The sequence below is a fragment of the Cebus imitator genome, unplaced genomic scaffold, assembly GCF_001604975.1.
Source record: "Cebus imitator isolate Cc_AM_T3 unplaced genomic scaffold, Cebus_imitator-1.0 Scaffold294, whole genome shotgun sequence".
NCBI lineage: Eukaryota > Metazoa > Chordata > Mammalia > Primates > Cebidae > Cebus > Cebus imitator.
Window position 1 is genome coordinate 171,513 of NW_016107609.1, and position 26,029 is coordinate 197,541.

Genomic DNA, 26,029 nt, shown 5'->3' on the forward strand with positions numbered 1-26,029 from the left:
TACTCAGGAGGCTGAGGCAGGAGAATTGCCTGAACCCAGGAGGCGGAGGTCGCGGTGAGCCGAGATCTCGCCATTGCACTCCAGCCTGGGTAACATGAGTGAAACTCCGTCTCAAAAAAAAAAATAAATAAATAAAAATAAAAATAAATAAATATTACAAACAGATAATTAAAGTGATTGCTGTAGTAGAAGTTGGACATACATTGTCCCTTCTAACTTTTAATCTTATAAACTGGCAGGAAAACATAGGAACAGATAATATTTTTTTCTGTTTTTGTGTGCAATCATTTAATGTTTTTAAATGAAAGAAATTAAAACAGCTGTAGGACCCTTTGAGGCTTTTATTTGTCATCTGGTCTAGGAGAAACACAAAACCATCACCAGTGGGCCTTTCTATTAAGATCAGGAAGAAAGCACGGCTTTCTGTGCCTAGTGGAAGGGAAGGTTCCTTCTGGGTTACCATTGAATTTGTCTCTCAATGCGTCATTGCTCCTGCTTTCTTGTTTTCAAGAGTGTGGAAGAAAACCTAGTATTGGATTTTGACTTGAGTGCCATCTAGCTTTTTTTGAGTCACCTTACGGTATTTAAGCACGTTTCAATGCAGTGGGTCAGCAGGGGCGTTCAAATAAAGTGGTCAATGTCTAACAGAGTCCTCTGAATTTCCATCCCTTCTTCTCTCCTGCTTGCTTTCCTTTCTGTGGTGGCGATGACGCCGTTAGGTTGATGTAGAGAGCAATGTTGACATCCTTGATTGTCCTCTGACTGTAAGTCACCCATGTTCTCTTTGTCAGCGTAAAGTGGGCCCCGCTCTCCTGTGCTGCTCCCGTCCACCCCTGCTTGTATGCCCACCTCAGAATTCTCCCCCACCCCCATGTTCTTGGTTCTCTTTGCTTTCTGCAAGTTTGTTTTAACCTTGGTAGAAATCATGGTTCTGTTTTTAAACCGTAGCTTAGTTTCTTCTCTACTCAGTAAGAGTAGCAACACCAAAGACACCCCCTCCCACAAAACAGCATTCAAGTTTCTTCCTGAATATGAGCAGTATTTTTACTTTACAATGCGTGCACAAAGACTGTCCTTGATATTTTATTTTCCCTTAGTCTCCACTTGTCAATATTTAAAAAGGGAGTCTGTGCATCATTTTCTTTAATAAAATCACCCTTGAATTCTCCATGCCAATCAGGAGATGCCAAAGCACAAAGCACAAGCTGCAGAAATGAGGCCTTGCAGAGCTCAGTGAATGTAGGCTCTAGAGCTTTGCATCACCCAGATATTTGCCCTTCACTTAAATTCCACTCAGATCACTTGTGGAGCATGTATATGTATTACTTACTCTTTGGTTTTGCACAGATTTAAATGAAATGACTTTTAGAAGATACTGGAGTCTCCTTGCTACAGGCATGTGTTGCCTAATAAACACTTTCTAGGCCGGGCATGTGGCTCACGCCTGTAATCCCAGCACTTTGGGAGGCTGAGACAGGTGGATCACAAGGTCAGGAGATCGAGACCATCCTGGCTAACACAGTGAAACCCCGTCTCTACTAAAAATACAAAAATTAGCCGGGTGTGGTGGTGCACGCCTGTCGTCCCAGCTACTCTGGAGGCTGAGGCAGGAGAATCTCTTGAACTCGGGAGGCGGAGGTTGCAGTGAGCCAAGATCATACCACTGGACTCCAGCCTGGGCAACAGAGTGAGACTCCATCTGGGGAAAAAAAAAAAAACCTTTCTGTACATTTATAGTCTAATAAAAGATGATGAGGCTTTCTACTAGAGAATTGTTGCCTTATTTGGAGTGCCTGATTTTTTTTAGCACCCACCTTTTTCTGGAAGGAAGAGATTCCTAAAGAAAAGAAGTTTGCAATTGCCAGATTTCTTTCCTTTGCTTTTGGACATGGCTTTTACATTTCAAATGGAACAGTCAAGAAAATAATTTGAATACCACTGCTTGTTTGAGTTCATTATTTCATAAGAAATACTGCTGATATACAGTTACGAAGCACACCCCAGGATAAAGTCATTTTTGGCCACGTTGAAATGCATCTTTCTAACCTAAGCCCTTGTGTGGGTGTGTTTTTCTTCCACAGGAGATGGCGAATATTTTGGCTCAGAAGCAACTGCGTTCCATCATTTTAACAGTGAGTACCTATGTGCTGTGACCTCTTTGACGGGGAGGAGTGGCCTGGTGCATATATTAATTTCTTCTTTTGGCTTCAATCTGTGGTTTGTTCTCTGACTTGCTTCTGTGGTGAAGCAGTAGGAACTCTAAAGAAGGAAAAAGTGAGTTTTTGGAATTGGAATAAATATGGCTTTCCCACAGGAATTGCCTCATTGGGTTGGAGGGAGGAGTTTCTGGAACAGCTCTGGAGAAGAGAGGAAGGGGGAATGCATTCTGGCAGGAAGGGTTGGATAGCTCTCTCAGTGGGGCAGGTTAGGGAAATCAGGGCTTAAAAAATTCACCCTGATGAGCTTTTGCTCTTTTAGTGAGGAAACTAGCTGTAAACATATCAGGTACCAAGAGAAGTCCTGCAATGTTGATCATCAGTTTTGGGGGCCCCTTGCAAGACAGAGGAAGGAAAGTATAGATGGGAGCCACTCATTCACTGCAATGCAAAATGCCCTTAAACCTTGGTGGAAAAAAAGCCCTAAGTGTCACCTTGCAAATGTTTAGAAATAAACCAAATAACAAGATTTCCTGAGTCCTTACTAGATAATTGACTTGCCAGCTACTTGAAAGAAGCAGGTTGATTGATTGCCCTGATTACAAAAAAAGGGGGAAAAAAAGGAAAAGAAGAATTAAGAAAGAAAAAGAAAAATTTCTATTTGTGTGATTCCAAAGAGCAGGTCAGCAAGCTTACGATTAAAAACACTTGGTTCTCAAATGCAGGTTTTATTATCATTCAGGTATGATGAGGCCAACAGATCAGGAGATGGCTGGCATTAAAAGAAAAGTTTGTTCATTATAGTTCCCCAGAGGTGAGGCCAGGTAAGCTGGCTGAGCAGGTTTAGGATTGGCTAGTTTGAATAATTTCAGTGGGCTCTTATGGGCTGTCTCTATTTGTCTGGTAGTTGGCCCTGGGTGGTTAGGACAGGAGAATAGTGTTCCCAAGAGTATGAGCCAGAGCTTGTAGAGGAGTGGGGAGTGGGTGCCAAGGCCCTGGACTGGCTCGTTTGCATATGAAAAGAGTCATTTATTATCTCTAGGAATTGGCTAGACCTCAGAGGGGCAATCTCTCCGGGGTCAGCAGGGTCCCAGATGTCAAAACACTGGAAACAAACAGCTAACACACACACACACACACACACACACACACACACACACACACACACACACTTCCTCCTCCCTCCCTGACCAATGCAAGTAAGCCATCAAAAGTTAATGATGAAAGTAAATGTTCTAGAACCCAACGTCACACACACACACGCACACACGCACGCACACCCTATTCCTCCTCCCCCACCAATGCAAGTAAGCCATCAAAAGTTAATGATGAAAGTAAATATTCTAGAACCCAAAGTCACACACACACGCACACACACACACACACAGAGGCACGCACACACGCACTATTCCTCCTCCCACCCCCACCAATGCAAGTAAGCCATCAAAAGTTAATGATGAAAGTAAATGTTCTAGAACCCAAAGTCAGTGGTAATGACTGCAATTTGTGATGAAGTTAGTTCAATTTTAATCTTTCTGGCTGTCAAGGATGACAAGAAACATATGAGTTTAATTTTCATTGTTTGATAAAAAGAGGTCCCCCAGTTCTTTGGGAAAGATAAACCTTTTCCCTCTGGAACTGAGATCTGAAATGAATCTTGGGGGAGTGTCTTAGTAGATTCTAGGTCCAATTATGGTTTTGATTAGTAGATTCTAGGTCCAATTAGTGGTCTTAGTAGATTCTAGGTCCAATTATGAATCTTAGGGAGTGTCTTAGTAGATTCTAGGCCCGATTAAGGGCAGTATTCATAATACTGTCTTTTATATTGGCTCTCAATAAATGTAGAAGCCAGAGTATCGGCGTGTAGCTCAGTGTCTTCATGTTACCTTGATGTGGCAGTCAGGGTTAGAATGCCCTGAAATGAGTGGCATTAATGACTATAGCCACCCTGTCTCAAAAATCAGCTTGCCTAAATGGGAATTCTTTTATGAGATGTTGATGGCTGAAGTTCGAGGTTGGTACTCTCCTGCAGGAAATTGGAGTTTAGTACTTTCGAGTTACTGAGAAAATAGATACCCATACACTTTGGATACTAAGCATGTGCTATGAGTTAACATGCTGTTTTGAAGATTGAAAGATACGGGGTTTGATTCGCTCCTGACCATCCCATTGTCTGGCTTCCCTGCTTTTCCTAATTTTGGTTCAGTGACTTTGTATTCCCTTATTCCTCCTTGTCCTTGTTCTTCTATTCCTCAGTCTTCTCCCACCCTTCCTTCTTTAATTGGCTATTTCAGCATGGTGCTTACATCCAGGCTGTGGATTGCAGGTGCATGCCAGTTTGGGAGGCACCCAGGCAGCACTGTAAGGAACTAGACTTCCTCCAGTCCTGGAGGAAGATCATTTTTCTCTACACTGGACAGCTCTGTCATTTACTGAATGGCCATTTAAAAGCTGGTTTACAGTAGTCTACACAGGAGCAACTACGGATTGCCAAGAGAAATGGTCTTTCATTTAGCAAGGCGTGACTGGGGCTAGTACACCCAAAATAACCGATTGGAAGGGTGTTTCACCACATTGACCCATTGTTTGGCATTTTTAATGTACAGCCGGAATCTCTGTTGAAAAGGCTGTGTGTTAGTCCCAAATGCTGAATCTTGAGTTGGTGGCAGCTGTCCCATTTCTGGGCAGGAGTGAGGGGGTTGAGAGTGGACCTATCCAGTCTTCCTGTCCTGCCACTTCTTGTACGTTTGTTCTGTTTTCAGTTCTGTTTCTATGGGGAAGAATTATTTTATCTTTCATTTAATTGTTAACAGTGAGTAAAGTAATTCACAAGCATTTGCTCACTGCCTTTGATGGTAGACGTCCTTGTGTAGCTCCCATGGTAGATTAAGATTTGATGGGTATTTTGCTTTTGTATGCTCCTTCTAAAACTTTTCCCCAGTTTGAAGTGGGCTCACCTGTCAGAGACAGTCCCAGGGTAAGATAATGGCAAGATTGCTTACTATGGGTATGCACCATTGGTTTTTCTGCTGCATGTGACAGATGCTTCTGTTGTAGAAAGCCCACAGTTGTTTTGCAGGCACCCTCATTTCAAGCATATCTTCACTTGACTTATATGGCTGCCATCACCAGTCCTTTTCCAGCACTTTTCCCCTTCTACTCCCTCCTGCCCACAGTAATTTTTTTTCCTGGAGTATGACCTGAAGATCAGGAACCTTACTGGCTTCTGGAATGTAAAGGAAAGCTCTGAAATTCCCTGTAGCCTCACGTGCCTTCTCCATTCCTGTACCTCCCAAGGAAGACTGTGAGAGTCAGCTTGAGGGTTAATTCTTCTTGTTTCCTTTTCTTTCTTTTATTAAACATTTTATTTGTGAACCATCTCCCTAGCATGTCATCCGAGCCCAGCGAGCTATTAACAATGAGATGGCGCACCAGCTATATGTTCTGCAAGTGCTCACCTTCAACCTGCTGGAAGACAGGATGATGACCAAAATGGATCCCCAGGACCAAGTGAGTGTGCATGGGACAGCGGTCAAAGAACAGGAAGGAGAGAGAGTTTCATTAAAGGTCTTTTCCTGAGGTACCCCGAACTGGGGAGTTTCTGAATTTGAGATGATGTCGTTTTATTATCATCTCAGAACGTAGGGACTTGGCTTCAAAATTAGGTGAATCTAGGATCAGAAAATAAACCAAATGGGTTCTTCCATTAGGCTCCAAATATGCATGGTCTGCCTTTATTGAATAAGAAAGCTTGATGTCACGTGACCACAGACCTTAGCCCTTGGCTCCAAATACCTTTAATGGTAATAGCTTAGGAGTCAGGTTCCCAGACAACTAGGGCCTCTTGGTGACTCTATGTGGCATTGATTCTGCAGGGTTGAGGCAGAAATTTTCATTCACCAGAGATCAGTGTCAAGAGCAGGGTCCCAGATTAAACCTGATTTCTGGGCCAGCTTTCTGTCGGTTAGCTATTGGCTGTAACTCTCTACTAGGTCTCTTGTTGTGCATGAAAGGTTATGTCTCCATTCAGAAGGCTTTGGGGACCTTTGCTGTGTGAGGGTAGAGTGAGAGGAAACAGCTGGGAATCCTGCCGTAGCACATTTTCAACTTAAACAGCGCTGCAGCTTTGGAAAGGAAAACACTCATTATTGGCACGTGAGGGCCTGATCTGTTGCAGATGTGAACCGCATATGTGAAGTGTGTAGCTGCCGCAGCACTTCATTCATGGAGCAAGGCCATGCGGTTAAGAATGATGGAGAGGCTTGAGAGGCTGTGAATGTACCCCATGTTTTTGGCAAGGTATAGTCATCCCAGAGAGAAGAGACTGTCATCTTACTACTTCTAGTGACAGAGAGCAATGCATCTTAATATTGAATGACCCTCTTTGTTTGGAAACCCTTTTAAAATTTTATTTATATGTTTATTTTATTGTGGTGGAATATATGTAATATAAAGTTTACTATTATAACCATTCTTAAGTGTACAGTTTAGTGGCATTAAGTACATTCACATTGTTATGAAACTGTCATCACCATCCATCTCCAGAACTATTTTCATCTTGGAGAACTGAAACTCTGTACCTGTAAAACACTAACTCCCCATTCCATCCTCCTAGCCCCTGGTAACCACCATTCTACTTTCTGTCTATGAATTTGACTACTCCAGGGACCTCATATAATTGGAATTGGACAATATATATATTTCTGTGTCTGGTTTATTTCTCTCAGCATAGTAATCTTCAAAGCTCATCCACGTTGTAGCATCTGTTGGGATTGCCATCTTTCAAAGGCTGAATAATGCGCTATTGTATGTCCACACCACATTTTGTTCATCCATTTACTGTTGGATGGACACTTGGGTGGTTTGTACCTTTGACCCTTTCTTTCATTTTTGTCCTGTTTGTTTCCATGAATGTACTTAGTGGGGTGAGGCATTTTGGGTATCCCCAGTTTCCCTAGCTTAGCTTTCTCCAGTCACGACCCTTCCATCATATCTAGGCCTCTCAGTTAAGACTGCACTGGACTATCAATATTCATGCTCCAGATGACTACTTGGCTAAGAGGACCCCTGTGGAATACAGCCAGGCCTGACCAGCAGAGAGACTGATGGGGGAAGAGCGGTCTGCAAAGCCCTAACTTAGGACATTGGTTCTCTTTTATCTGTTTTTCTTTTGCCTGAATGCAGTGATTCATTTAGACCCCAGGGAAAGAGGGAGTATAAGTAATGTCACACAATTAAAGCAGCTTTTTCCCCTCCCTTTTCTTTTTACTCCCTGATTCCTTCAGGCTCAGAGAGACATCATATTTGAACTTCGAAGAATTGCTTTTGATGCCGAGTCAGAACCTAATAACAGCAGTGGCAGTATGGAGAAACGAAAGTCCATGTACACGCGAGATTATAAGAAACTTGGCTTCATTGTAAGTAAGCCATCTCTAGTATGCTCTCCCTATAGCCTCCCCAGACCTGACCTCAGCCACATAACTGATGTCTCTTCAGAGCGTGTGGTCCTCTTGTGCTTTACAGAATAGTTTCCACATTTCCAGATGTTTAGTTGGTTTAAACAGGATCACATGAAAATCTCTTCTGGCTTCAGTGAAATGGAATAACTTGCACAAGTGTGACTAATACTGAGTTTGTTTATTCAGTTCTGATTAAGTGTAACCAAGAGTAGTTAGCCCAGAATGCATCTCGACTTCATGAAATCTACTTCACAAGATGCTTAAGATTTGTGTTTGACTTAAATGAATGATGGCAGCTGTGGGATGGATCTTATTATTTTAGTGAGTGGATTACTTACAAAGATCAATTTGATATCAAAGTCAAATTGAAAGTTTCCTGAAATTTAGTCATGATGAGATTAACACAATTTATGCTTTCTTAAAAGGTCTCTCTTGCTCTGAATGCAAATAGGTTGTCTGCTAGATTTTTGTTTGCAGTTTGCAACTTAGAACACAACTTGTCCCGAATATAAGCCATTATTTTTATTTCTACTTGGATTATATTCTTGATTTTATCCCCATGAAGTCTCTGAGTGACCTTCAGCTAATATCAAATTCTGCAGGTATAACTTTGGATTTCCATTTTAATCTCCATCATAAATAGCATGTCTGAGATCTTGGCTTCGGTGATTAGAAATTACCACGCATTATTTTATAATTTCAAATACTCTTTCCTTGAAAAAAAAATATATGCCATATGTGTGTGTGTGTGTGTGTATACATATAGACATATACGTGTGTGTATATATATTTGTGTGTATACATATACACACAGACACACCCAAAGATATATATACACAGTATATATATCTGTATATCTCTACTAATATTAATATTTATACATATTTTGACAAATGGTATCATGCTTTATGTGTTATTGGAGAAGCCTTGTCTTTCATGGGAATATTCTTTGAAAATGTTTTTATATTACTTAACACGTACTGTTTCATTACTGATTTGTTTTTCATTATTTGGATGTAATATAGTTTATTTAACTGATGAGCCCTTTTGCTAAATGCTTCACTGCTTTGAAATTACCCATAAATTTATAATTAATATCTTGCAGCCCAGAACGTATGCACACCCATGATCACATTATTAGGATACATATGTGGAACTACACTTTGTATGAGACATATTTTCAAGGCTTTTGATACTGTCAAGTTGCTTTCCACACAAAGTAATGACCATTTTAACCATCAGTGGGTCAGACTGATCCTTTTTTTAACCCTCTCCAGTAGTGTTTCTTAAGCTAAAAAAACGCTAAAAACCTGAAAAACTAATCTGATAAGTTATTGTTTATGTAGTGTTAGTTTTTAGAACAATTATTATAATTATACTTTAAGTAATGAGATACATGTGCAGATCGTGCAGGATTGTTACATAGGTATACACGTGCCTTGGTGGTTTGCTGCATCCATCACCCCATCATCTACATTAGATATTTCTCCTAATGCTACCCCTCCCCTATCTCCCTACCTCCTGCTGTACCTCTCCTAGCCCCCCACCCCTAAACAGGCCCGGTATATGATGTTCCCCTCCCTGTGTCCCCGTGTTGTCATTGCACAGCACCCACTTATGAGTGAAAACATGCGATGTTTGCTTTTCTGTTCTTGTGTCAGCTTGCTGAGAAGATGGTTTCCAGCTTTATCCATGTGCCTGCAAAGGACATGAACTCATCCTTTTTTATGGCTGCATAGTGTTCCATGATGTATATGTGCCACATTTTCTTTACCCAGTTATAGTGTTAGTTTTAATATGACATTTTAAATAAGAATACTTGTTGAATATTCAGCTTTGCAGTTTGCCTTATAGAGGTATTCTGAAATTATTTTTATATAGTATTTTATATTTTGACCTTGGAATTCCATTTTATCTTTTGGTTGAATCAATTTTTAAAAATTTTAGCAAAAAGTGTCATGGCTGGTGGAGGAGGTGAGTTTCTTGTAATTGGGTGTTGAGGACTGAAGCTCCAGGGTGGCAGTGGCCTTGCTGGCAGGGCCCCTTTGCCAGAGGGATGGTCCAGAAAGGTGGATGGGACTCCTTTTCTACCTCACCCTCAATTCCTTCCAAATTTTACTTTTATGTGGTAAGCAAGATCTATCCAGGTCACTTGGGAAGCTTTGCAAAATCACCCAATCTCTCTTACCCTCAAGTCATATCAAAATTACCAAGGAAGAATCAGCGGATGTACATTTTGAAAATACTCTTAATTGATTCCTCTCCTGAGGGAGAGCCTGGTTCTAGGGTGCTCCTGTGACTGCAATTTCATCTTCCACCTCCTGCCAGTGCCTGGATTTCTTCTGAGCTATGTATAAAATCCAAAACCTGAATTCTTCCCATGTGCTGCCTCCAGGATGCATGTGTCTCTGTCCCTGTAGTGGTTTTCCTTGGGGGCAGTTGGCTCCCAGAATGCACAGGATGGAGGGACTGAGGAGAGAGGGAAATTGGGGAATGACCACATGGTGGAAATAGGATTAGTATAGAGTCTGGGTCTCTGTGAGGGCATCTGGAATGGGGGTGTGTGCTATGAAGCATCTCCTTTTTATTTTCAGGCTCTGTTCTTACGTGAAATGACCAGTGTATTCCATGAGCCGAATCTGAGTAAATTTTCTCAATGTAGCTCCATTCATCTTAACATTCTTGTTAATTCCTTGAACAGTTTTGTCTTAGGTGTATTTCTGTCTTTGTTTTCCCTGTCTGCTTAGTGTTCTGCTTCATGAATACAGAATGATAGGTTTGTGTTTTTTAAATTGAAAGTTAATTGGAGGTGGTTTTAAGGCCTTTAGCACTTATGATAACTTGAAAACTCATCCTACAAAAAGCAAAGACCCTGAACAGGGAAGAATCATAAGAGAGTGTGGGTTTTCTTTATTTTTCCATGGTTCTTTTTTCGTTTTTGATTTTAGTTCTTCTCCTGAAACTTCTCGCAGGCCACAGTCTTGCATCGGAAAGTTGGGAAGTCGGAAAGACTATTTAATAATGATTTTGAAAGCTGAAAATGATCCAACAACTTTGACAAGCAGATATTTTCACTCTTGAATACCCAGCCAGCCAGAAATAGACAGGCCTCAGTAAACAGAATCACATGGTCATTGCACCACCTAGAGACAGTCTTGCAAAACTGCTGAAAGCTGGCTGATGATACCAGGGTCTGGCTGCAAAATCTCTCGATGCTGTAAGCAGTCCCATGCAGAATTCTCTCTGTACTTCCCAAAGAGGAATCATCTTGCCTGTTAAACTCCTTACTGAACTTTAAGGATTAATTTGAGGTCTGGATCATCCTTTGGATCACTTAGAAGAAAAGTTCAGTTCATAAAATGAAGGCTGCTATTTCTCATTTTTTTGCTCCCAAGTAGGCAATGGCCAGGAAGCATCACATGACAAGGCTTTGGCGTTCACTGGGTCTAGATTTAATTTTAGCTTTTTTACTTTTGAGCCATGAGCCAGCGGTTCAGTCATTTAACCTCTCTGGGCATGGGTTTCCTCAGCTGTGAAACTGGGCAGCATCTTTTCTACGTTGAGATTATGGGAAGGCCCCACAGGAATGTCTGTTAGCAACTAGCACAGTGGCTGGAACCGAAGTGCACTCAGCCCGCGCTGCTCCCCTTTCTTCCTTTTGGAGAGAACACCTCACAGAAATCATCTGCAGCTTTTTAAGTTTTCCAAGGTAAAAGGGGCCATTGCTGCAACAAGGCAAGAAGAACAGCATATTAAAGAACAATAAACCACAACACCTTTGGGGAGGCAGATGGATGGTACATTCCTTCTCAGCACAACTTCCCAATGGAGCAGATTTTTCTGTTAAAATAATTCTAAAGTCATAATCGAGGTGGCTGAGTTGCTTATAAGGTTAGTCATAACACAGAAAAGCACCTGCTTTTAAAACAAAGCTGCTTCATCTTCTGAGATCTCTTTTTTCTTTTCTTTCTTTCTTTCTTTTTTTTTTTTTTTTTTTTTTTGAGGTGGAGTTTCACTCTCGTTGCCCAGGCTGGAGTGCAATGGCCCTGTCTTGGCTCACTGCAACCTCCGCCTCCTGCGTTCAAGCAATTCTCCTGCCTCAGCCTTCCAAGTAGCTGGGATTATAGGTACCCGCCACTGCACCTGGCTAATTTTTGTGTTTTTAGTAGAGACAGGGTTTTACCATGTTGGCCAGGCTGGTCTTGAACTACAGCTATGAGCCACTGTACCCGGCCATCTTCTAAGGTCTCTTTTACTGATTCTTTAGTTTCAAAATGGACAGGCCTTCATAGGTACCCTGGTGGGAGAGAGAGTCTTGGTCTGTTGCCCAGGCTGGAGTGCAGTGGTGCAATCTTGGCTTACTGCAACCTCCATCTCCCAGGTTCAAGCAATTCTCCTACCTCAGCCTCCTGAGTAGGTGGGATTACAGGCCTGCACCACCACACCTGGCTAATTTTTGTATTTTTAGTAGAGATGGGGTTTTGCCATGTTGGTCAGGCTGCTCTCAAACTTCTAACCGCAGGTGATCTGCCTGCCTCGGCCTCCCAAAGTGCTGGGATTACAGGTATGAGCCACCATGCCTGGCTGGGATAATGCTATTCTTACTGGAACTTCTAAGGAAGGGCACGTGGATTCCTGAGAATGATGGAAATCAGACTGTCACCTCTAGGTTGACTTTAGTTTGAGAACAGGGAAAGTGCTGTATACAAACTTGAATGTAGCCACCAAGCCCTGTGCACCAGGGCTTTCACACTCTGTAGAGTGTTGCATTCCTCACTAGAGCCACCTTCAGAATTGTCTCTGCTTTGATTTCCGGTTTGTACCTTCTCTATTTGTGAATTTTACCTTAATCAGTCCACTGGACGAGCATGAAAAAGGAGATGTCTGTAGTTCATCTTTCTGATCCCTTCTGAATCAAAGCAGATATTAAAATCAGAAAAAGCTTTTTTTTTTTTTTTTCTAGTTGCTTTGTTTTCCTTTCTTTTTTCTTGACTGGGGAGAAAAGAAGCTCATTTTTTTAAAAGAAGCTGTTTCTAAACAATATAATTTGCTTGAACGTGAAATGCTTTATAAAAATTTTTCATAATATTTCAGGATCATCCTGGAGGGAAAAATGACTAAACTGTGAAGGTATAAGAAGTAATGGGTAACAGGAAAAAACATTATTTCAGAAATAAGATTCGTGTTCAAAATCTTAAGAGGATATTCTACCTTCTTGGGTGATAGAAGATAATTATCTTTAGTTACGCAAGTATGATTACATGTAATTATGTATGCAGTTCTTAGTGTTATCTTAATATATTTTTTCACCAAACAGAGATGGCAGGGAATGAAATGAACTACATATTTATGTTTTTCTTTCTCTATCTCTGTCCCCATCCTAATACTACGGAAGGAAGCATCTTTGTCTAAATGTTACCAGGCTTCAACAGTCATTGTGAGATAACATTGTGATTAACCTTGGGCTATAGACTTGGGTTGCTCCCATCAATTTCTGACTCTTCCATTCACAGGCTGAGTGACTTGGGCAAGATACTTGACACTTTCATGTGTCTGTTTTTTTAATCTTTAAAATGAGGGATAATTTTGTCTATCAATATGTGTGTTGTGTAGATTCAGTTAGTAGATACTGTAAGTTGTTCAGAGCAGTGCTTGCTACATAGTCTGTGAATCTAGATGCCATTATTATGATGTTGTTATTGCCATTAATATTATTGGAATGGCACCACGAGCTCTGTGACACCGTGACAGATTGTGATGGGGGAACGTGAGAGTGAGAATTGTAGGTTGTCCAGGAGGGTAGTGTGAAAATGAGTGGTAACAGTTCAAGTAACAGTTAAAGGTGAAAGAACAGTGGGTGCTTAGAAACTGCAGGTCATTTATATGACCAGTGTTAATGGTGCAAACAGGGAGGGAAGTGGAGTTGGTTTTAGGAGTGAGGGAAAGGTGATAGAAGAATTTTGAATTCAAAGGGCTTTGCAATATATAGTCAGTCCTCATTATTCATGGATTCCATATTTGCAAATTTGCCTATTTGCTAAAATTTATTTGTAACACCCAAATCAATATTCGAGGTGCTTTTTTAAAGTCATTCTTGGACAAATGCATAGTGGCAAAAAAATTGAGTTACCCAATTCAGATATTCCAGCTGAAGTCGAACAAGTCACCGAGCCACTGCCCTGCCTTATTGTTTCAGCTCTCATGCTTCGAAACAAGCGTCCCTTTCCCCGTCTGTGTAGGCCATGTTTTTCTCATTTTTGTGCTTCCTGCTTTCTGATGGTAATTTCACAGTTTCAAGTGGCCCCTAAATGTAGATAGGCTTTCATCACTAAGAATGTGGTTCAGTGTCTTGGACTATAAGGACCGGCATTAGTAAAAACATAGAATACATTGGCAGGAATTGAATAAATTAAATTTCGATATTTAGTTGATTTTTGTGGCATTCTTCTTTTGCAACAGGGCATCTCTGGAAAGCATAAGATAAAGCAGGGTTTTTCCCCTATATCCCATATTAATAACTGGGATAGTATTCTGAACCAAGCACTTGGCTTTCAAATAAAGTTTAGATATAACCCATAAACAATAGGGCAAAAAGGACAATATTTTTAAAAACACACATTTACTGAAATCCTGTATGGTTATAGCTATATAGAATGCAGGAAGTCCCTGGGTAAATCGATTACCTGGGATGATTCAGGCTGTGTGAACTCACAGAGATGTGCCTGTTCCTCAGGAACCAGATCTTACACACTCTGCCTCCTTGACACTTTGATTGGATATGACACTCTTTTTCCCTATCTGAAATGCTTGACACTTTGATGGGATCTGACAGTCTCTTTCCCTATCTGAAGTGCTGCAGATCTAGGTGTAGTCTTGTTGCTTTGAGGAAAGTCTGCTGTGAATAAGCCCAGAGATTCCTTAGTGAACCAGAGCAGAAATAGCCACCAGGTGGCGCGAAACCACAGCCATTGGATCTCAGCCAGCCCCCTCAACTCTGGCTGACCAGCTGCTGGGACATTCTGTTACTTCACAACCCTGCTTGTAAGCCTGAAGCCTTTGAAGTTGTTTAAAGGCCAAGACAGAAGTTCTTGGGGTCTCCTTAGAGAACTCTAAAGCGTTCATCAGGGCCCGGCAGGAATTAGAAGCATTCTTGGGTGTGCAACTGACCTCCCTGTTAAATGGGATTTGCCTGATATTCATGGCAGATGGGCTTTTCCCCAGTAACTGCATCTCCCAACTCTCATTCCCAGTTATTTTTTCTTACGCTGTCATGAAAGTATTTTAAGTAGGGCAAGCAACCTATACAAGTAATTTTTTCTTTCTGCCTTAGCATGGAAATACAGGGAAGTATGCATTGGAAATGGAAAATCTACATGATATTGACTGTAAAAACCACAATAATAATGTATTTGGGGTTTGAAAGTATAGATAATTAAATACGTGACAGTAAGAACGTGAAGAGGGCAGGGTGGTAAAGGGAGTTGACGTGAACCAGCCTCGGTGGGGAGTTGTGCAGAGCTGTCTGGGGAAGTTTGATCTGACTCTTGACATGTGGTTCTCAGGTAAGTAGAATCTTTCAGAATCATTTTTCAACTTTTTAAAAAAAGTAGCCACCTTTGGAGCTGTATGTTCAGAAGTGCTGTTGAGAGTTCTATTTTATTGGTAGGGAGCATTCGAGCCTCTTGAACATTCTTTTCTTTTTATCTCTAACTTTTCCTTCTTCAATCCTGTAAATATTAAGGGGAATCTTTTTTTTTTTTTTTGTATTTTTATTTTTATTTGAGACAGGGTCTCACTTTGTCATCCAGGCTGGACTACAGTGGGGCAATCTCGGCTCACTACAACCTCCGCCTCCCGGGCTCCAGCTATCCTCCCACCTGAGTAGCTGGGACCACAGGTGTGCACCACCAGCTATTTTTTTTGTACTTTTAGTAGAGACAGTATTTCGCCATCTTGCCCAGTCTGGTCTCAAACTCTTGAGCTCAAGCGACCCACCTGCCTTGACCTCCCAATGTGCCGGGATTACAGGTGTGAGCCACAATGCCTGGCTATAGAGGGGAATTTTAAAAAGGAAGAGAAGTCAAAGCAGGGCGGCCCATGAGGCTGCTGATGGGTCAAGGAAAAGCTGCCTGGGAGTTTTGTTGCACACTTCATTGATTGGCAGCTGGGCGTCCTTTTCAGGTGGCTCACTCATCACAGGTGAAGACTGCCAGTGCCCTGCCTGTACGTGTTCAGTGTTGCCTTTGTGCTGTCTTTCTTGGATGCTTTGGTCAAATGACACAGAGCATGGCATGCACTGTCTTCATGTTTAATTTTATACGCAGAGACCATAGTTGTCTTCAAGTCGTAGCTGCTAGTTGGGCGCAGTGACAGTTTGGGAAGCAGAGGAGGGAGGATCAACAGAGGCCAGGAGTTCAAGACCAACCTGGGAAATAAAGTGAGACTCTGTTTCTAGCTAAATAAATAAATAAATAAATAAATAAATAAATAAATGGTGGCACACACACACTGGGACTACAGTGGTGTGCCACCATGCTCAGCTAATTAAAAAACATATAAAAAAGAAAAAAGTTGTAGTTACACACATAGAAAAGAAACAGTTAGCTTTGGAAAGCCCTCTTGAAAAAACCAAGAAGTTCAGATTTATTTCCTGTCATTGAACCAAGTAAAACAAGTACATTGAGTTATGGGGCAGGGCTTCTGCACACTGGGCTCTTCAGAGAGAACTCGAGGCCTCGTGAGGCCATGTCCACTTCAGTGTAGCATCATCATACCTCCTAGGGGTGCAGGGAGATTGAAAGGTCCACTTAGAATACTTGCAGATCTTTCTTCTGTGACCCAACTTTGCTGTCAGCTGCATTGACGAAGGACATCGAAACTGTTGCAGTGAGGCCCCTGGGGCAGTGCTAACACAAGCTCTCTGTCACTGTCGCAGGTGAAGAGCCGGCCCATGTTTTGCACTTGCTGCAGGGTGTGTGCTGTTGCCACCATTTCCATCTGTTTGATGACTTTCATATGTTGTGATATGTTACCCCCTTCTTTCTACCCTGGCATGGGAGGGAGCAGGGAGAAGTAGTGATTGCTGGGAATAATCTCATTTCAGAAGCACCCATGACCTCTGGACTCCATCTGAAAAGGGGATGCATGCATAATTGTACTTTCAAATTTTTTTTTTTTTTTCTTTGAGACAGGGTCTTGTTCTGTCTCCCAGGCTGAAGTGCAGTGTTACCATCACAGCTCACTGCAACCTTCAGTGACTTCCAGGGCTCAAGTGATCCTCCCACCTCATTCTCTCAAAATGCTAGAATTACACATGTGAGACACCATGTTCAGCCCTTTTTCATATTTTTAAAGCAACTATTTTAAGGGAAAACTTTCAAAAACAAATGACCTATGATTCATTGCCATGATAAACTTGACCTTCGTTCTTCTCTCTTGCTTTTTGCTGTAATTAACTTTAACTACAGACACATGGTTATCGAACACCAGGCGAAGGGACAGGTTTCTTCCACTCCTGTTTTTCCAGACTCCTTTCCTATTTACCACGTGTTGCTGTGCCTTCAGAGGGACGTTTGTGGGCTGTTAGGGTTGAGTCTGTTCTCTGGTCACTAGAGGGCGCGCCTGTCAAAGGCATGTGCGTGAGAAACGCCGCAGGCTGATGGCGCTTCCATAAAGAGCAACTGTGATGTGTTCAGGAGGTGGAGGACTTAGCGGGGACTCATCTAAGTGGGGTAAGTTTGGAAGCTTCAGAAGAATGCTTTTACAGCCAGAATCTTCCTCCTTCCCCCTTTTAGCTGAAAATCTCCAATAACTCTTTATCCTGGCTGTGGCAGGAGAGAAAGTGTATTAAACAGTGTCAGTCCTTCATCTCTGAGTGTATCATGCAAACTTTCTTGGCGTCCTTGCTTTGCACATGGGGCTTTGGAGCAAAAGGGCACCATCCAGCAGGTGCAAGGGTGACGCACAGGGAACCAAGGGCAAGGAAAATTCAGGATCTTGTGATGCATAAGCAAGTCAATTCTGTTTGAGGCTAATATAGCATAGCTTTTATGAGTGCAGCCTTTGGTGCCAGACTGCCTGGTTTTGCATCCCAGCTTCATTGCTCATTAGCTGGGTGACCTTGGACACTTTGCCTAACCTTTCCCCATCTCATTAGCAAGTTGGACATAGTAGTATCACCCACCCAGGCTTGTTATGGACATTAATGAGTGAATCAATGTTACGTTCTGAGAAACCTTGGCATGGAGCCAATTTTAGTAAGTTTTTACAATTGATGATTGTCATTTGGAGTAGCATATCCCAAAGTCCTTGAATTCTAGAGAATTTTCCTGAGAGTGCTTAGCAGTGCGGGGCTTTTGGACCCAAAGAGCCTCTTTAGTGAAGGAAGAGGTGGATTTTTTGGTCTGCATTATTGCTGCTCCGGAATTAGCATGTAGGCACATAGCTGAGGACGTCCTATTGGTGCCTGCTCTTGTGCAGATTTTCAAAAGCAGGTATGGCTTAAAATCACAATGTATATTAAATCAATGTTGCTGTCCACAACAGGTGGCACTTTTCAATTGGATGACAATATCTTTTGGAGAGTGCCTTGGACCTAGGCTGGGCAGTGTTCGGACAGAGGACCACCAGAGTCTGGCAGGGCTGAGTGGTGATGAGGTCCTGGTACCTGGGATGGGTAGTTACAGGCATCCAGCACCTCTTCCTCTGATGATTTTCTGTAGGTGCCTGGAATCTTGATATTGCCTCTAGTAGGATCATATCAAAGCACCCCAAGAACAGCTCTGGCTATTCTGGGTTGCAGGCAAGAAAGGGAAGGAATGACCAGTTAAGAGTCCCGTGATCCAGTTACCTGCTTCCCATTGACCCTGCTTTTCACGGCCATCAAACAGCTCCATGCGAAGCTAGCATGCCTTCTATCTTTATCCTTTCCCCTGAGACAGTGTGCTGTTGCACCACTTTTCATTTTGTTTTCCGTTTTTCCAAGTGGTGACCATTTGTCACAGTGCCCTTCCTACCTCTGGATTCAGTGTGATGTGACCTCGGGAGAGGAGGTGTGAGCACGACGTCCAGACTCGGACGTGTCTGTTTCACGTCTGCCAGAAAGTAATTTTTATGCCGGGAGCTGGCTTCATGGCGTGGGATTCTAATTCTGGGGATGGCATTTTGTATGTGTAGGAAGACTGTCAGAACCTTTCCAATGGGAAGGGACAAGAACCAATTTGAGAATCACATGGTTACATAAGATCTGGCCCTGTGCGGGCATCTCTGCACACTTCCCGTACTTGTTCATTTTGAAGATGAGAGAAAGAGGAGCAGGAAGAATCTTCCATGAGCTCTGCAAACCTACAGACTTTCCAATGAGAAGTGGCACACACTCCCGAGATGGTGCTCGGGACAACGTGGTTAAAAGGGTAAGGGTATTTGTTAACCCTTTGCTTTCTTGTTATTCCTGTCCCTCCTCTTTAAATGTGTACATTACCAAACTGGCTAGACGGCTGAGTATCTATCATTTTTAGGTGTCCTGCTAGGGTTTCCATTCGTCTTATCCCAGTAAGAAAATAGCTACAGCGGCCACCCCCAGCAGCAGTAGCATCCAGGGGACTTTTTGGGACCTGGGCCAGCAAGTTCCCATATGCAGTATCTCACTCTGTCTCCACAAGACACAAGGACTATTATGTCTATTTTAGAGATGAAGAAAAGGAGGCTTACAGCTTCTGAAGATTTGAAACCTGCCTATAAAGGCTGTAGTGTTTCGGCAGGACGAGAAGACATATGCAGACTCAATTTTTGTTCTCAAGTTGTTTAGTCACAGGTGCAGACACTCATGGGAGGAAGGCAGTGAAATAGATGAAAGCAGCACATCTCAGTGAAGCTTTATTTCTAGCCTCCCATACCAAGGACACCCTCCACTGCCTTGGAGTCTTTGGGAAAGCCACCAAATGCTTGTCTCACTGTGGCCTTTCCAGACTCAGGATGGTATTCCCATTAATGAAGACCACATACCAGCCACCTACTAGCTTCTTCTTAAAGGAACATGCACATGATATTGTCCTTCCTGGAAACCCAGCAGGAGCAAGGCCACGTTTTCATCTGGGGGTAGAAAGCAAAATTGTGCTTGCCTGTTGCTGAAAGCAGCGTCGCTTCTGGTTTTCCCGAGGTGCTGTAAATCCTTCCCTAATGCTCACAGCAAGCAAGTGGCAGGGTCAACATTTGGCCCCATTCACCCTGATGCCAGTCCTCCCCAACCTCAGCCTCGAGGCTGTGCTGTCTTGCTATTTAAGGAAAAGGAAACATGCTGGCTGAAGGGTCTCAGTCTCTCTTTATATTCAATTCAGGCAAATCCAGGAGACCTTGTCTCCATTCTCTGCTTATTGAGCCTATGCCTGCTTTCTCAATGTTGTTCATTTGTTGATGACCTTGCTGCATAGCCAGAGCAAAGCAGTAAGAAATTAAGTGTTATCCTGACTGAGGTCCTGAATCCTCGTCCTCCTGCTTCATGATAATCCAGAAATCAGCCTTCATTTTTTGCCTCCTATTGTTGATGGATGGAGCCTGAAGTTAGCATTTTTGAATTTGGTTCTCTCAATCCCCCCAGTCCTTTTTTATAATTGTCTATGATGTCATATGCTAAAGCTTTTCCTTGTTAGGTTTCTGGAAGGGTTCTCCCACATTCCCACTGCAGCCGTTCCTTGTCACTTATGAGCATTAGGGCAAAAGGAAAGGACTAGAAAATGGGGACCAAGAAGAGGGAGGCCTGTGCACTATGGCTTTTAAAGTTCAGGGGCGTCTACCAGAGATGGTACGTACGTCTGGGGCCAGGTCTTTTAGGAGAAGAGCCACGCCAGCCTTTACAGAAAGGAGAGCTGTGGGAGGAGGCACATTTCTTCCTCACTTCAGGAAGCATTGCGGATTCCTGCACCTGCTGCTCGTTGCAGGGAGCCCCACCTCCAGCCGGCTGGGCATCCAAACAGGCAACCAAGGTGTGGGACGGGGGCCTGTGAATTTCCTCCATCTGATCTGAGTGGCTCACTGAAAGATGGCTTCCCATCTGTAGAGCACCTTGATAATAACAGATCATACCATGGAACAGGGTCATGTTGGAGTTTAATCTAGACTAAAAATAAGAGACTAATATATTCATTTTTTCATGCAACCAACATTTAGGAGCATTTATGATATTTAAGGCAATGTATGGACAGGCCTTTAGTCACAAAGATGAATCAGGGAGAAGCCAAGGCCTTCATGGAATTTATTGCTGAGTGAACTCCCTGTTGCTCTGGACCTCACGTGTGTTGTTCTGTCTCCTGCGCTCTCATGCCCTCTCCTCTACAATTCTCAGTTCAGAACTGAGCGTGTTGCATTCTTAGACTGGACATGGGGAGTCTGCTGGGAGCTCTCCCAGTCCAGGTCCTACGCCTGTTTCAGCACATAGTTTGTACTTGCGCACAAACCTCATGTCCCCCTCAGAGGGATAGGATCTTGTCTACTTAGCACACCTTTGCATCCCTTGCACACAGCACAATTCCTGCCACTGGACAGCATATGGTAAGTGTGTGCTGAATGAATGAATGAGTAGATTGATTAAGGATTCTACCAGTCAGGAAGAGAGACTTGTTTACTCACAGGTCAAAGTTGGTATATACTATGAGAAACATACAAATAGACTAAAGTACTTCTGAAATTCCAAACAGGGATAAGGAGAATTTGTTTGAGGACTCATTGAGATTTTACAGTGGAGAAGACACTGAAGATGAACCTGAAAGGATAGGTAGCATTTGGACATGAATGAGCTGTGGAGGAGGAGGAGTGTGGGTGACCAACAAGATGTGGAAAGTGGAAGAATGTGAAGTTTCCTTTAATTTCTTCTCCTTTGAGGCTGGGCCATAAAAGATTATGTGCTGTGGTGTTTGGATGTTATTTGATAATTTGTAAATTAAGAAATAATACAGTTAAAGCTGATAATTTCACTTCGGTGGTAGTAAAAAGATGGCAGAAAGTTGGAAGTGGCTGGAGGTGATATTGGCTGAAACTAGAAATAGCAGGGGAATAGAAAGGGAAAAAATTAAATGTGAAAGAAAAGGTGTGGAGCACAGGGCTTGGTACCAGATCGGATATGGGGAGTGTTGCACAGCTTGTGTGTCCAGGAAGCTGGGTCGCTCTTTCTGCAGATAGGAGACACAGCTTTGGGAAGGGGCTGGCTTGTTCCATTTAGGATAATGAATATTTGAATTACTGTTCGGACTTTCGGTTGGAGATAGCCAGAAAACCATTGGAAATAAAAATACCGAGCACAAATTAACATTTGCTTGACACTTACAGTAACCTGGCAAGTGTTTTGTTAGCCGATTTTAATGAAAGGGGAGCTGGGAAACTATAGAACAGAGAATAAACTGGCCAGGACATACATCCAGTATGTGACACCTAGGACTCCTGTCTTCACACGTCAAGTCCTGTGCTTGTTCTGGAGAATTTCCCCAGGAGAGTCAGGGCTTTCCAGAGCATTCTGGATGAGTGCCAATGAGATGTATTTAGAGGGGCAAGTTGCTGAGGCAGCACTGGGTAAGATGGTTTGGCAAAGCCTAGAGTGGCTTCTTGTAAGCATGTTCTAGAGTCGCATATTATGTGTATGTACATGTATGTATGTGTGTGTGCACAAGTGTGTGTGCATGTGTGTGCTCATCTGCCAGCAGGAGAGAAAATGGTGATGGAGAAAGCTGGAAAGAGGATGGCCCGTCATGCAGGGGCTCTGATTTGTTTGTAAGAGCTGGGAAACACAATTGCTACTCTTCCCGTAGCAGGCCGTTGGTGCAGGTCCTATTTTCACCGTTTCTTAGTGACTCACTCTGTATCGATAGTGCTGCCTTATTTTTAGTGCTGCGTATGAGTGTGCTGCAGAAGGCTGCCAGTTACCAAGGAGGCTGCGCCTCTAAGCTCCTGCAAGGAGCCCCCCAGCGGCGACTCCAGTCTCCATGTCACTCTCTGATAACCCCTGGCAGAGCACATCGTTAACCCAAGGGGTGGCTGCTCTGTGCTGCCTGCCCTCCATCACTGCTTATATAATGGCTTTTTATTCTTATTCAGTTTACATGTTAGAAAAAATTACCTCCATCTTAAAGGAGATTTCTGTGAAACTATCATGCAGACCACAGAGAGCCAGGGGTCTTGGTTGTATACAATCGTTGTGTGGGCTGGGCCATGTAGCCCCACCCAGTACAGGGGTTTTGAGTCTGCTTGGCCTCCCTGAGCCTCCTCTCTCACCACGAATCCTGGGGCAGGGGGTGGGAAGTGGTCAGAGCACTCACAAAGTCCTCAGCACTTTTTACAAGATAATACAAACCCAGCAAAGGAGTAATTTTCAGGTTGAATTCTTCAAATCCCTCACAAAAATTCCATTTTTATGTCTGAGCACACATCTGCAATGTTTTGTATTTTGATTTCATGACCTTCTTCTTTCCACTTTTTAAAAAATGCATATACATGTATGTGTGTATGTATATATATGTGTATGTGTGTATGTGTATGTGTATGTATATGTATATGTGTATGTGTATGTATATGTGTGTGTGTATGTGTATGTATTTTTTGAGACAGAGTCTCATTCTGTGGCCCAGGCTGGAGTACAGCGGTACAATCTCAGCTCACTGCAACCTCTGCCGCCCAGGCTCAAGTGATCCTCCCACCTTAGCCTCCCGAGTAGCTGGGATTACAAGAATGCACCACCATGCTGGGCTAAATTCTGTAGTTTTTCTAGAGACGGGCTTTGCCATATTGCCCAGGCTGGTCTTGAACTCCTGACCTTAAATGAGTTGCGTACCTTGGCCTCCCAAAGTGCTAGATTATATGCATGAATCACTGCACCCGGCCTACTTTTTACCAATATTTCTTTCTGCTAATCAATGTGACACATCCCTATGGTGAAAACTTGGGAGAGGAAATTGTGAAAAACACTCACACAGGAGAACACTCATAGTCCCCGATTCCACAGGCAAACACTGCCACTGTTAGCATCTTTCCTTCTTCTGTGAACCCTTTACTTAGCAGAGACCGACCTCTGTGTTTGATTTCCTAACATTTCCATATGTTCTCAGTACACCTTGATAAACATTACATGCAGTGGCCAGATAACATTTTATTAAGTCGTTGAACCAAAATTTATCTAAACATTCTCCTATATATTTAGGTTTTTTTTACGTTGCAAGAAGGGGTTCCATGAACTTATGTGACTAACTGTTTGTCCACATTGAGGATTATTTCTTTAGATTGTTAGACTCTTGGGTCAAAATGTAAGAACATTTTTGAAACAATTCTTTTTTATATTTATTTGTACCTTCTATTTTTAAATACTTCTTCCTTCTTTCCACAAGATAGATTTTTGTTCATATTTTTCTAACTTCTTTGATTTAGTTTTTTTAAAAATTAAAAAAAAAAAACAAAAAAAAAACCCTAACTGTTCTAATTCTGAAACAGAATGGGCTTACCACAGAGAATTCAGAAATGCAGGTAACCAAAATCATTTAGATAAAATTCAGCCATATTTCTACATATGTAAATAAAACATTGTTATGGTTCGATATATATCTTTCCAGATATTTTCTATGCTTGTATAAGAAAGTATGCTTTCATGAAAATACTATCATATAGCTTTTTGAAATTTTTCTCAAAATGAATTTTTTAGATAAAATTTTGGACCGGGCTCAGTGGTTCACACCTGTAATCCCAGCACTTTGGGAGGCCAAGGTGGGTGCATCACCTGATGTAGGAGTTTGAGACCAGCCTGGCCAACATGGTGACACCCTGTCTTTACTGAAAATACAAAAATTAGCTGGGCATGATTGGCGGGCACCTGTAATCCCAGTTACTCCAGAGGCTAAGGCAGGATAATTACCTGAACCCTGGAGGCAGAGGTTACAGTGAGTCGAGATTATGCCACTGCACTCCAGCCTGAGTGACAGAGTGAGACTCAGTCTCTAAATAAATAAATAATAAAATTTCTATGTGAAAACCTAGAATAGGATTGTTTATGATACCATCTTATTATATGCTTAGCTTCATCTGATGGACGGTACTGAAGGATTTTCTTTTTCATGTTTTAGGTATAAAACTTTGATTAAAAAACACATCCCTGTAGAAAGCATGTTGAGACTTCTCTTCATATTAGTTTAAGATTATTAAATGATGATGATTATTACTAATATCCATGGAGATGAACACATACGCAACCTGCAAACAAATGAAATATGTGGCCCTGAAGCAAAGTAATTTTTAATAGATCAGTAGCCTATCATTAGCATAATATTCATTTTATGTCTTCGTAAAATTTTTATCACTTGCATTGTGATTTATAATTATTGACCTATTGATAAAGAGCCTTTGCTGCTGCTCTTTTCTTCAGTATAGAATTTTTGCTAAGTATCATTTCTTTTCTTGGGTTTTTTCTTTTTTTTTTTTTGATAGGGACAAAACAATAAAGTGTCTTCAGAAATCTGATGATTTCGCCTGGTCTGTAGAGAGATTTGTAGTCCAGGATTGTTTAACCACACAGATTCTTCAGGATTTTCTAGAGGTTTACATTCTGGTGCATCCATAAAAAACAAACTGATCGTGTCAGTTTTTAGATAAAAATGTAGGATGATAATATTTTATTCAGCATTGTAACTTGGGACTGACATAGGTGTTATAAATTATTGCATGATGTGCTCAATATGTACTTGATTTGTTCCACAAAAATCTGCTGCCATTTATTTTTTTGTTTTTCAAGTTTTAGCAATAATTTATTATGTAAGATTCCCTGAATTCCTTCCTGGAACTGTCTCTCTCATTCTTTTGGGAGTTCATTGCTTAAGCTAGGTAACAGTATGATTTCACAGAGAGAGATTAGAGCTCATGTCTTAGAATAATCACAGTTACATACCCATGTAGCCCCAAGAGGGCAGCCTTCTCTCCTTCCCAGAGGTCTCAGCGTTCATTATGTCTGTCCTTGGGTTCCCATGAACTCCCCTGTGTCTTTCTTGAGTATATAGCATATGTTATATACACTCATTTTTCATTAGCTTCAGAGTTCAAGCAAGTGTCTTCTTTGCATAAGTCACTTGGATCTCCTTTGGAATGCCTTGCAGAAACCATCGTTTCTCAAAAGTATTCTTTTCTTCCCTGCTCATGTTCACATTAGAATCTCCATCTGTTGACATAGGCCGAAAGTATGATACTTCTAAGGATATATGTTATGTCTGCACTGTCTGTCCATCATATATAGTTTTATAAATTCTTTTTGTCCCATGGCAATGCATTTTGAATCTCTTTTGTGTACATAAACATTCAAACATCATGATTAAAAGTATGGTGTTCCATACACAATTACCAAATTCTTTTAAACAATTTCTTATTTTTGAATGTGTATGTTGTTACCAGTTTAAA

The 26,029-nt window shown here is 42.0% G+C and overlaps 1 protein-coding gene across 7 annotated transcripts in view; it reads left to right on the top strand.

Moving 5' to 3' along the window:
* Positions 1–26,029, top strand: part of ELMO1 (engulfment and cell motility 1) — a 457,713-nt gene that overhangs the window by 118,416 nt on the left and 313,268 nt on the right. For 6 of the 7 annotated variants that reach the window (XR_005196005.1, XR_005196006.1, XM_037729109.1 and 3 more), the window contains 4 exons: positions 720–764; positions 2,082–2,132; positions 5,544–5,666; positions 7,442–7,573. Coding sequence is in view for 5 of the 7 variants with exons in the window: in XM_037729109.1 (XP_037585037.1) it covers positions 720–764; positions 2,082–2,132; positions 5,544–5,666; positions 7,442–7,573 (351 nt within the window). In the remaining 2 variants the exon portion in view is untranslated. The remainder of the gene's footprint in view (positions 1–719; positions 765–2,081; positions 2,133–5,543; positions 5,667–7,441; positions 7,574–26,029) is intronic. The other variant, XM_017502231.2, reaches the window with a different exon arrangement.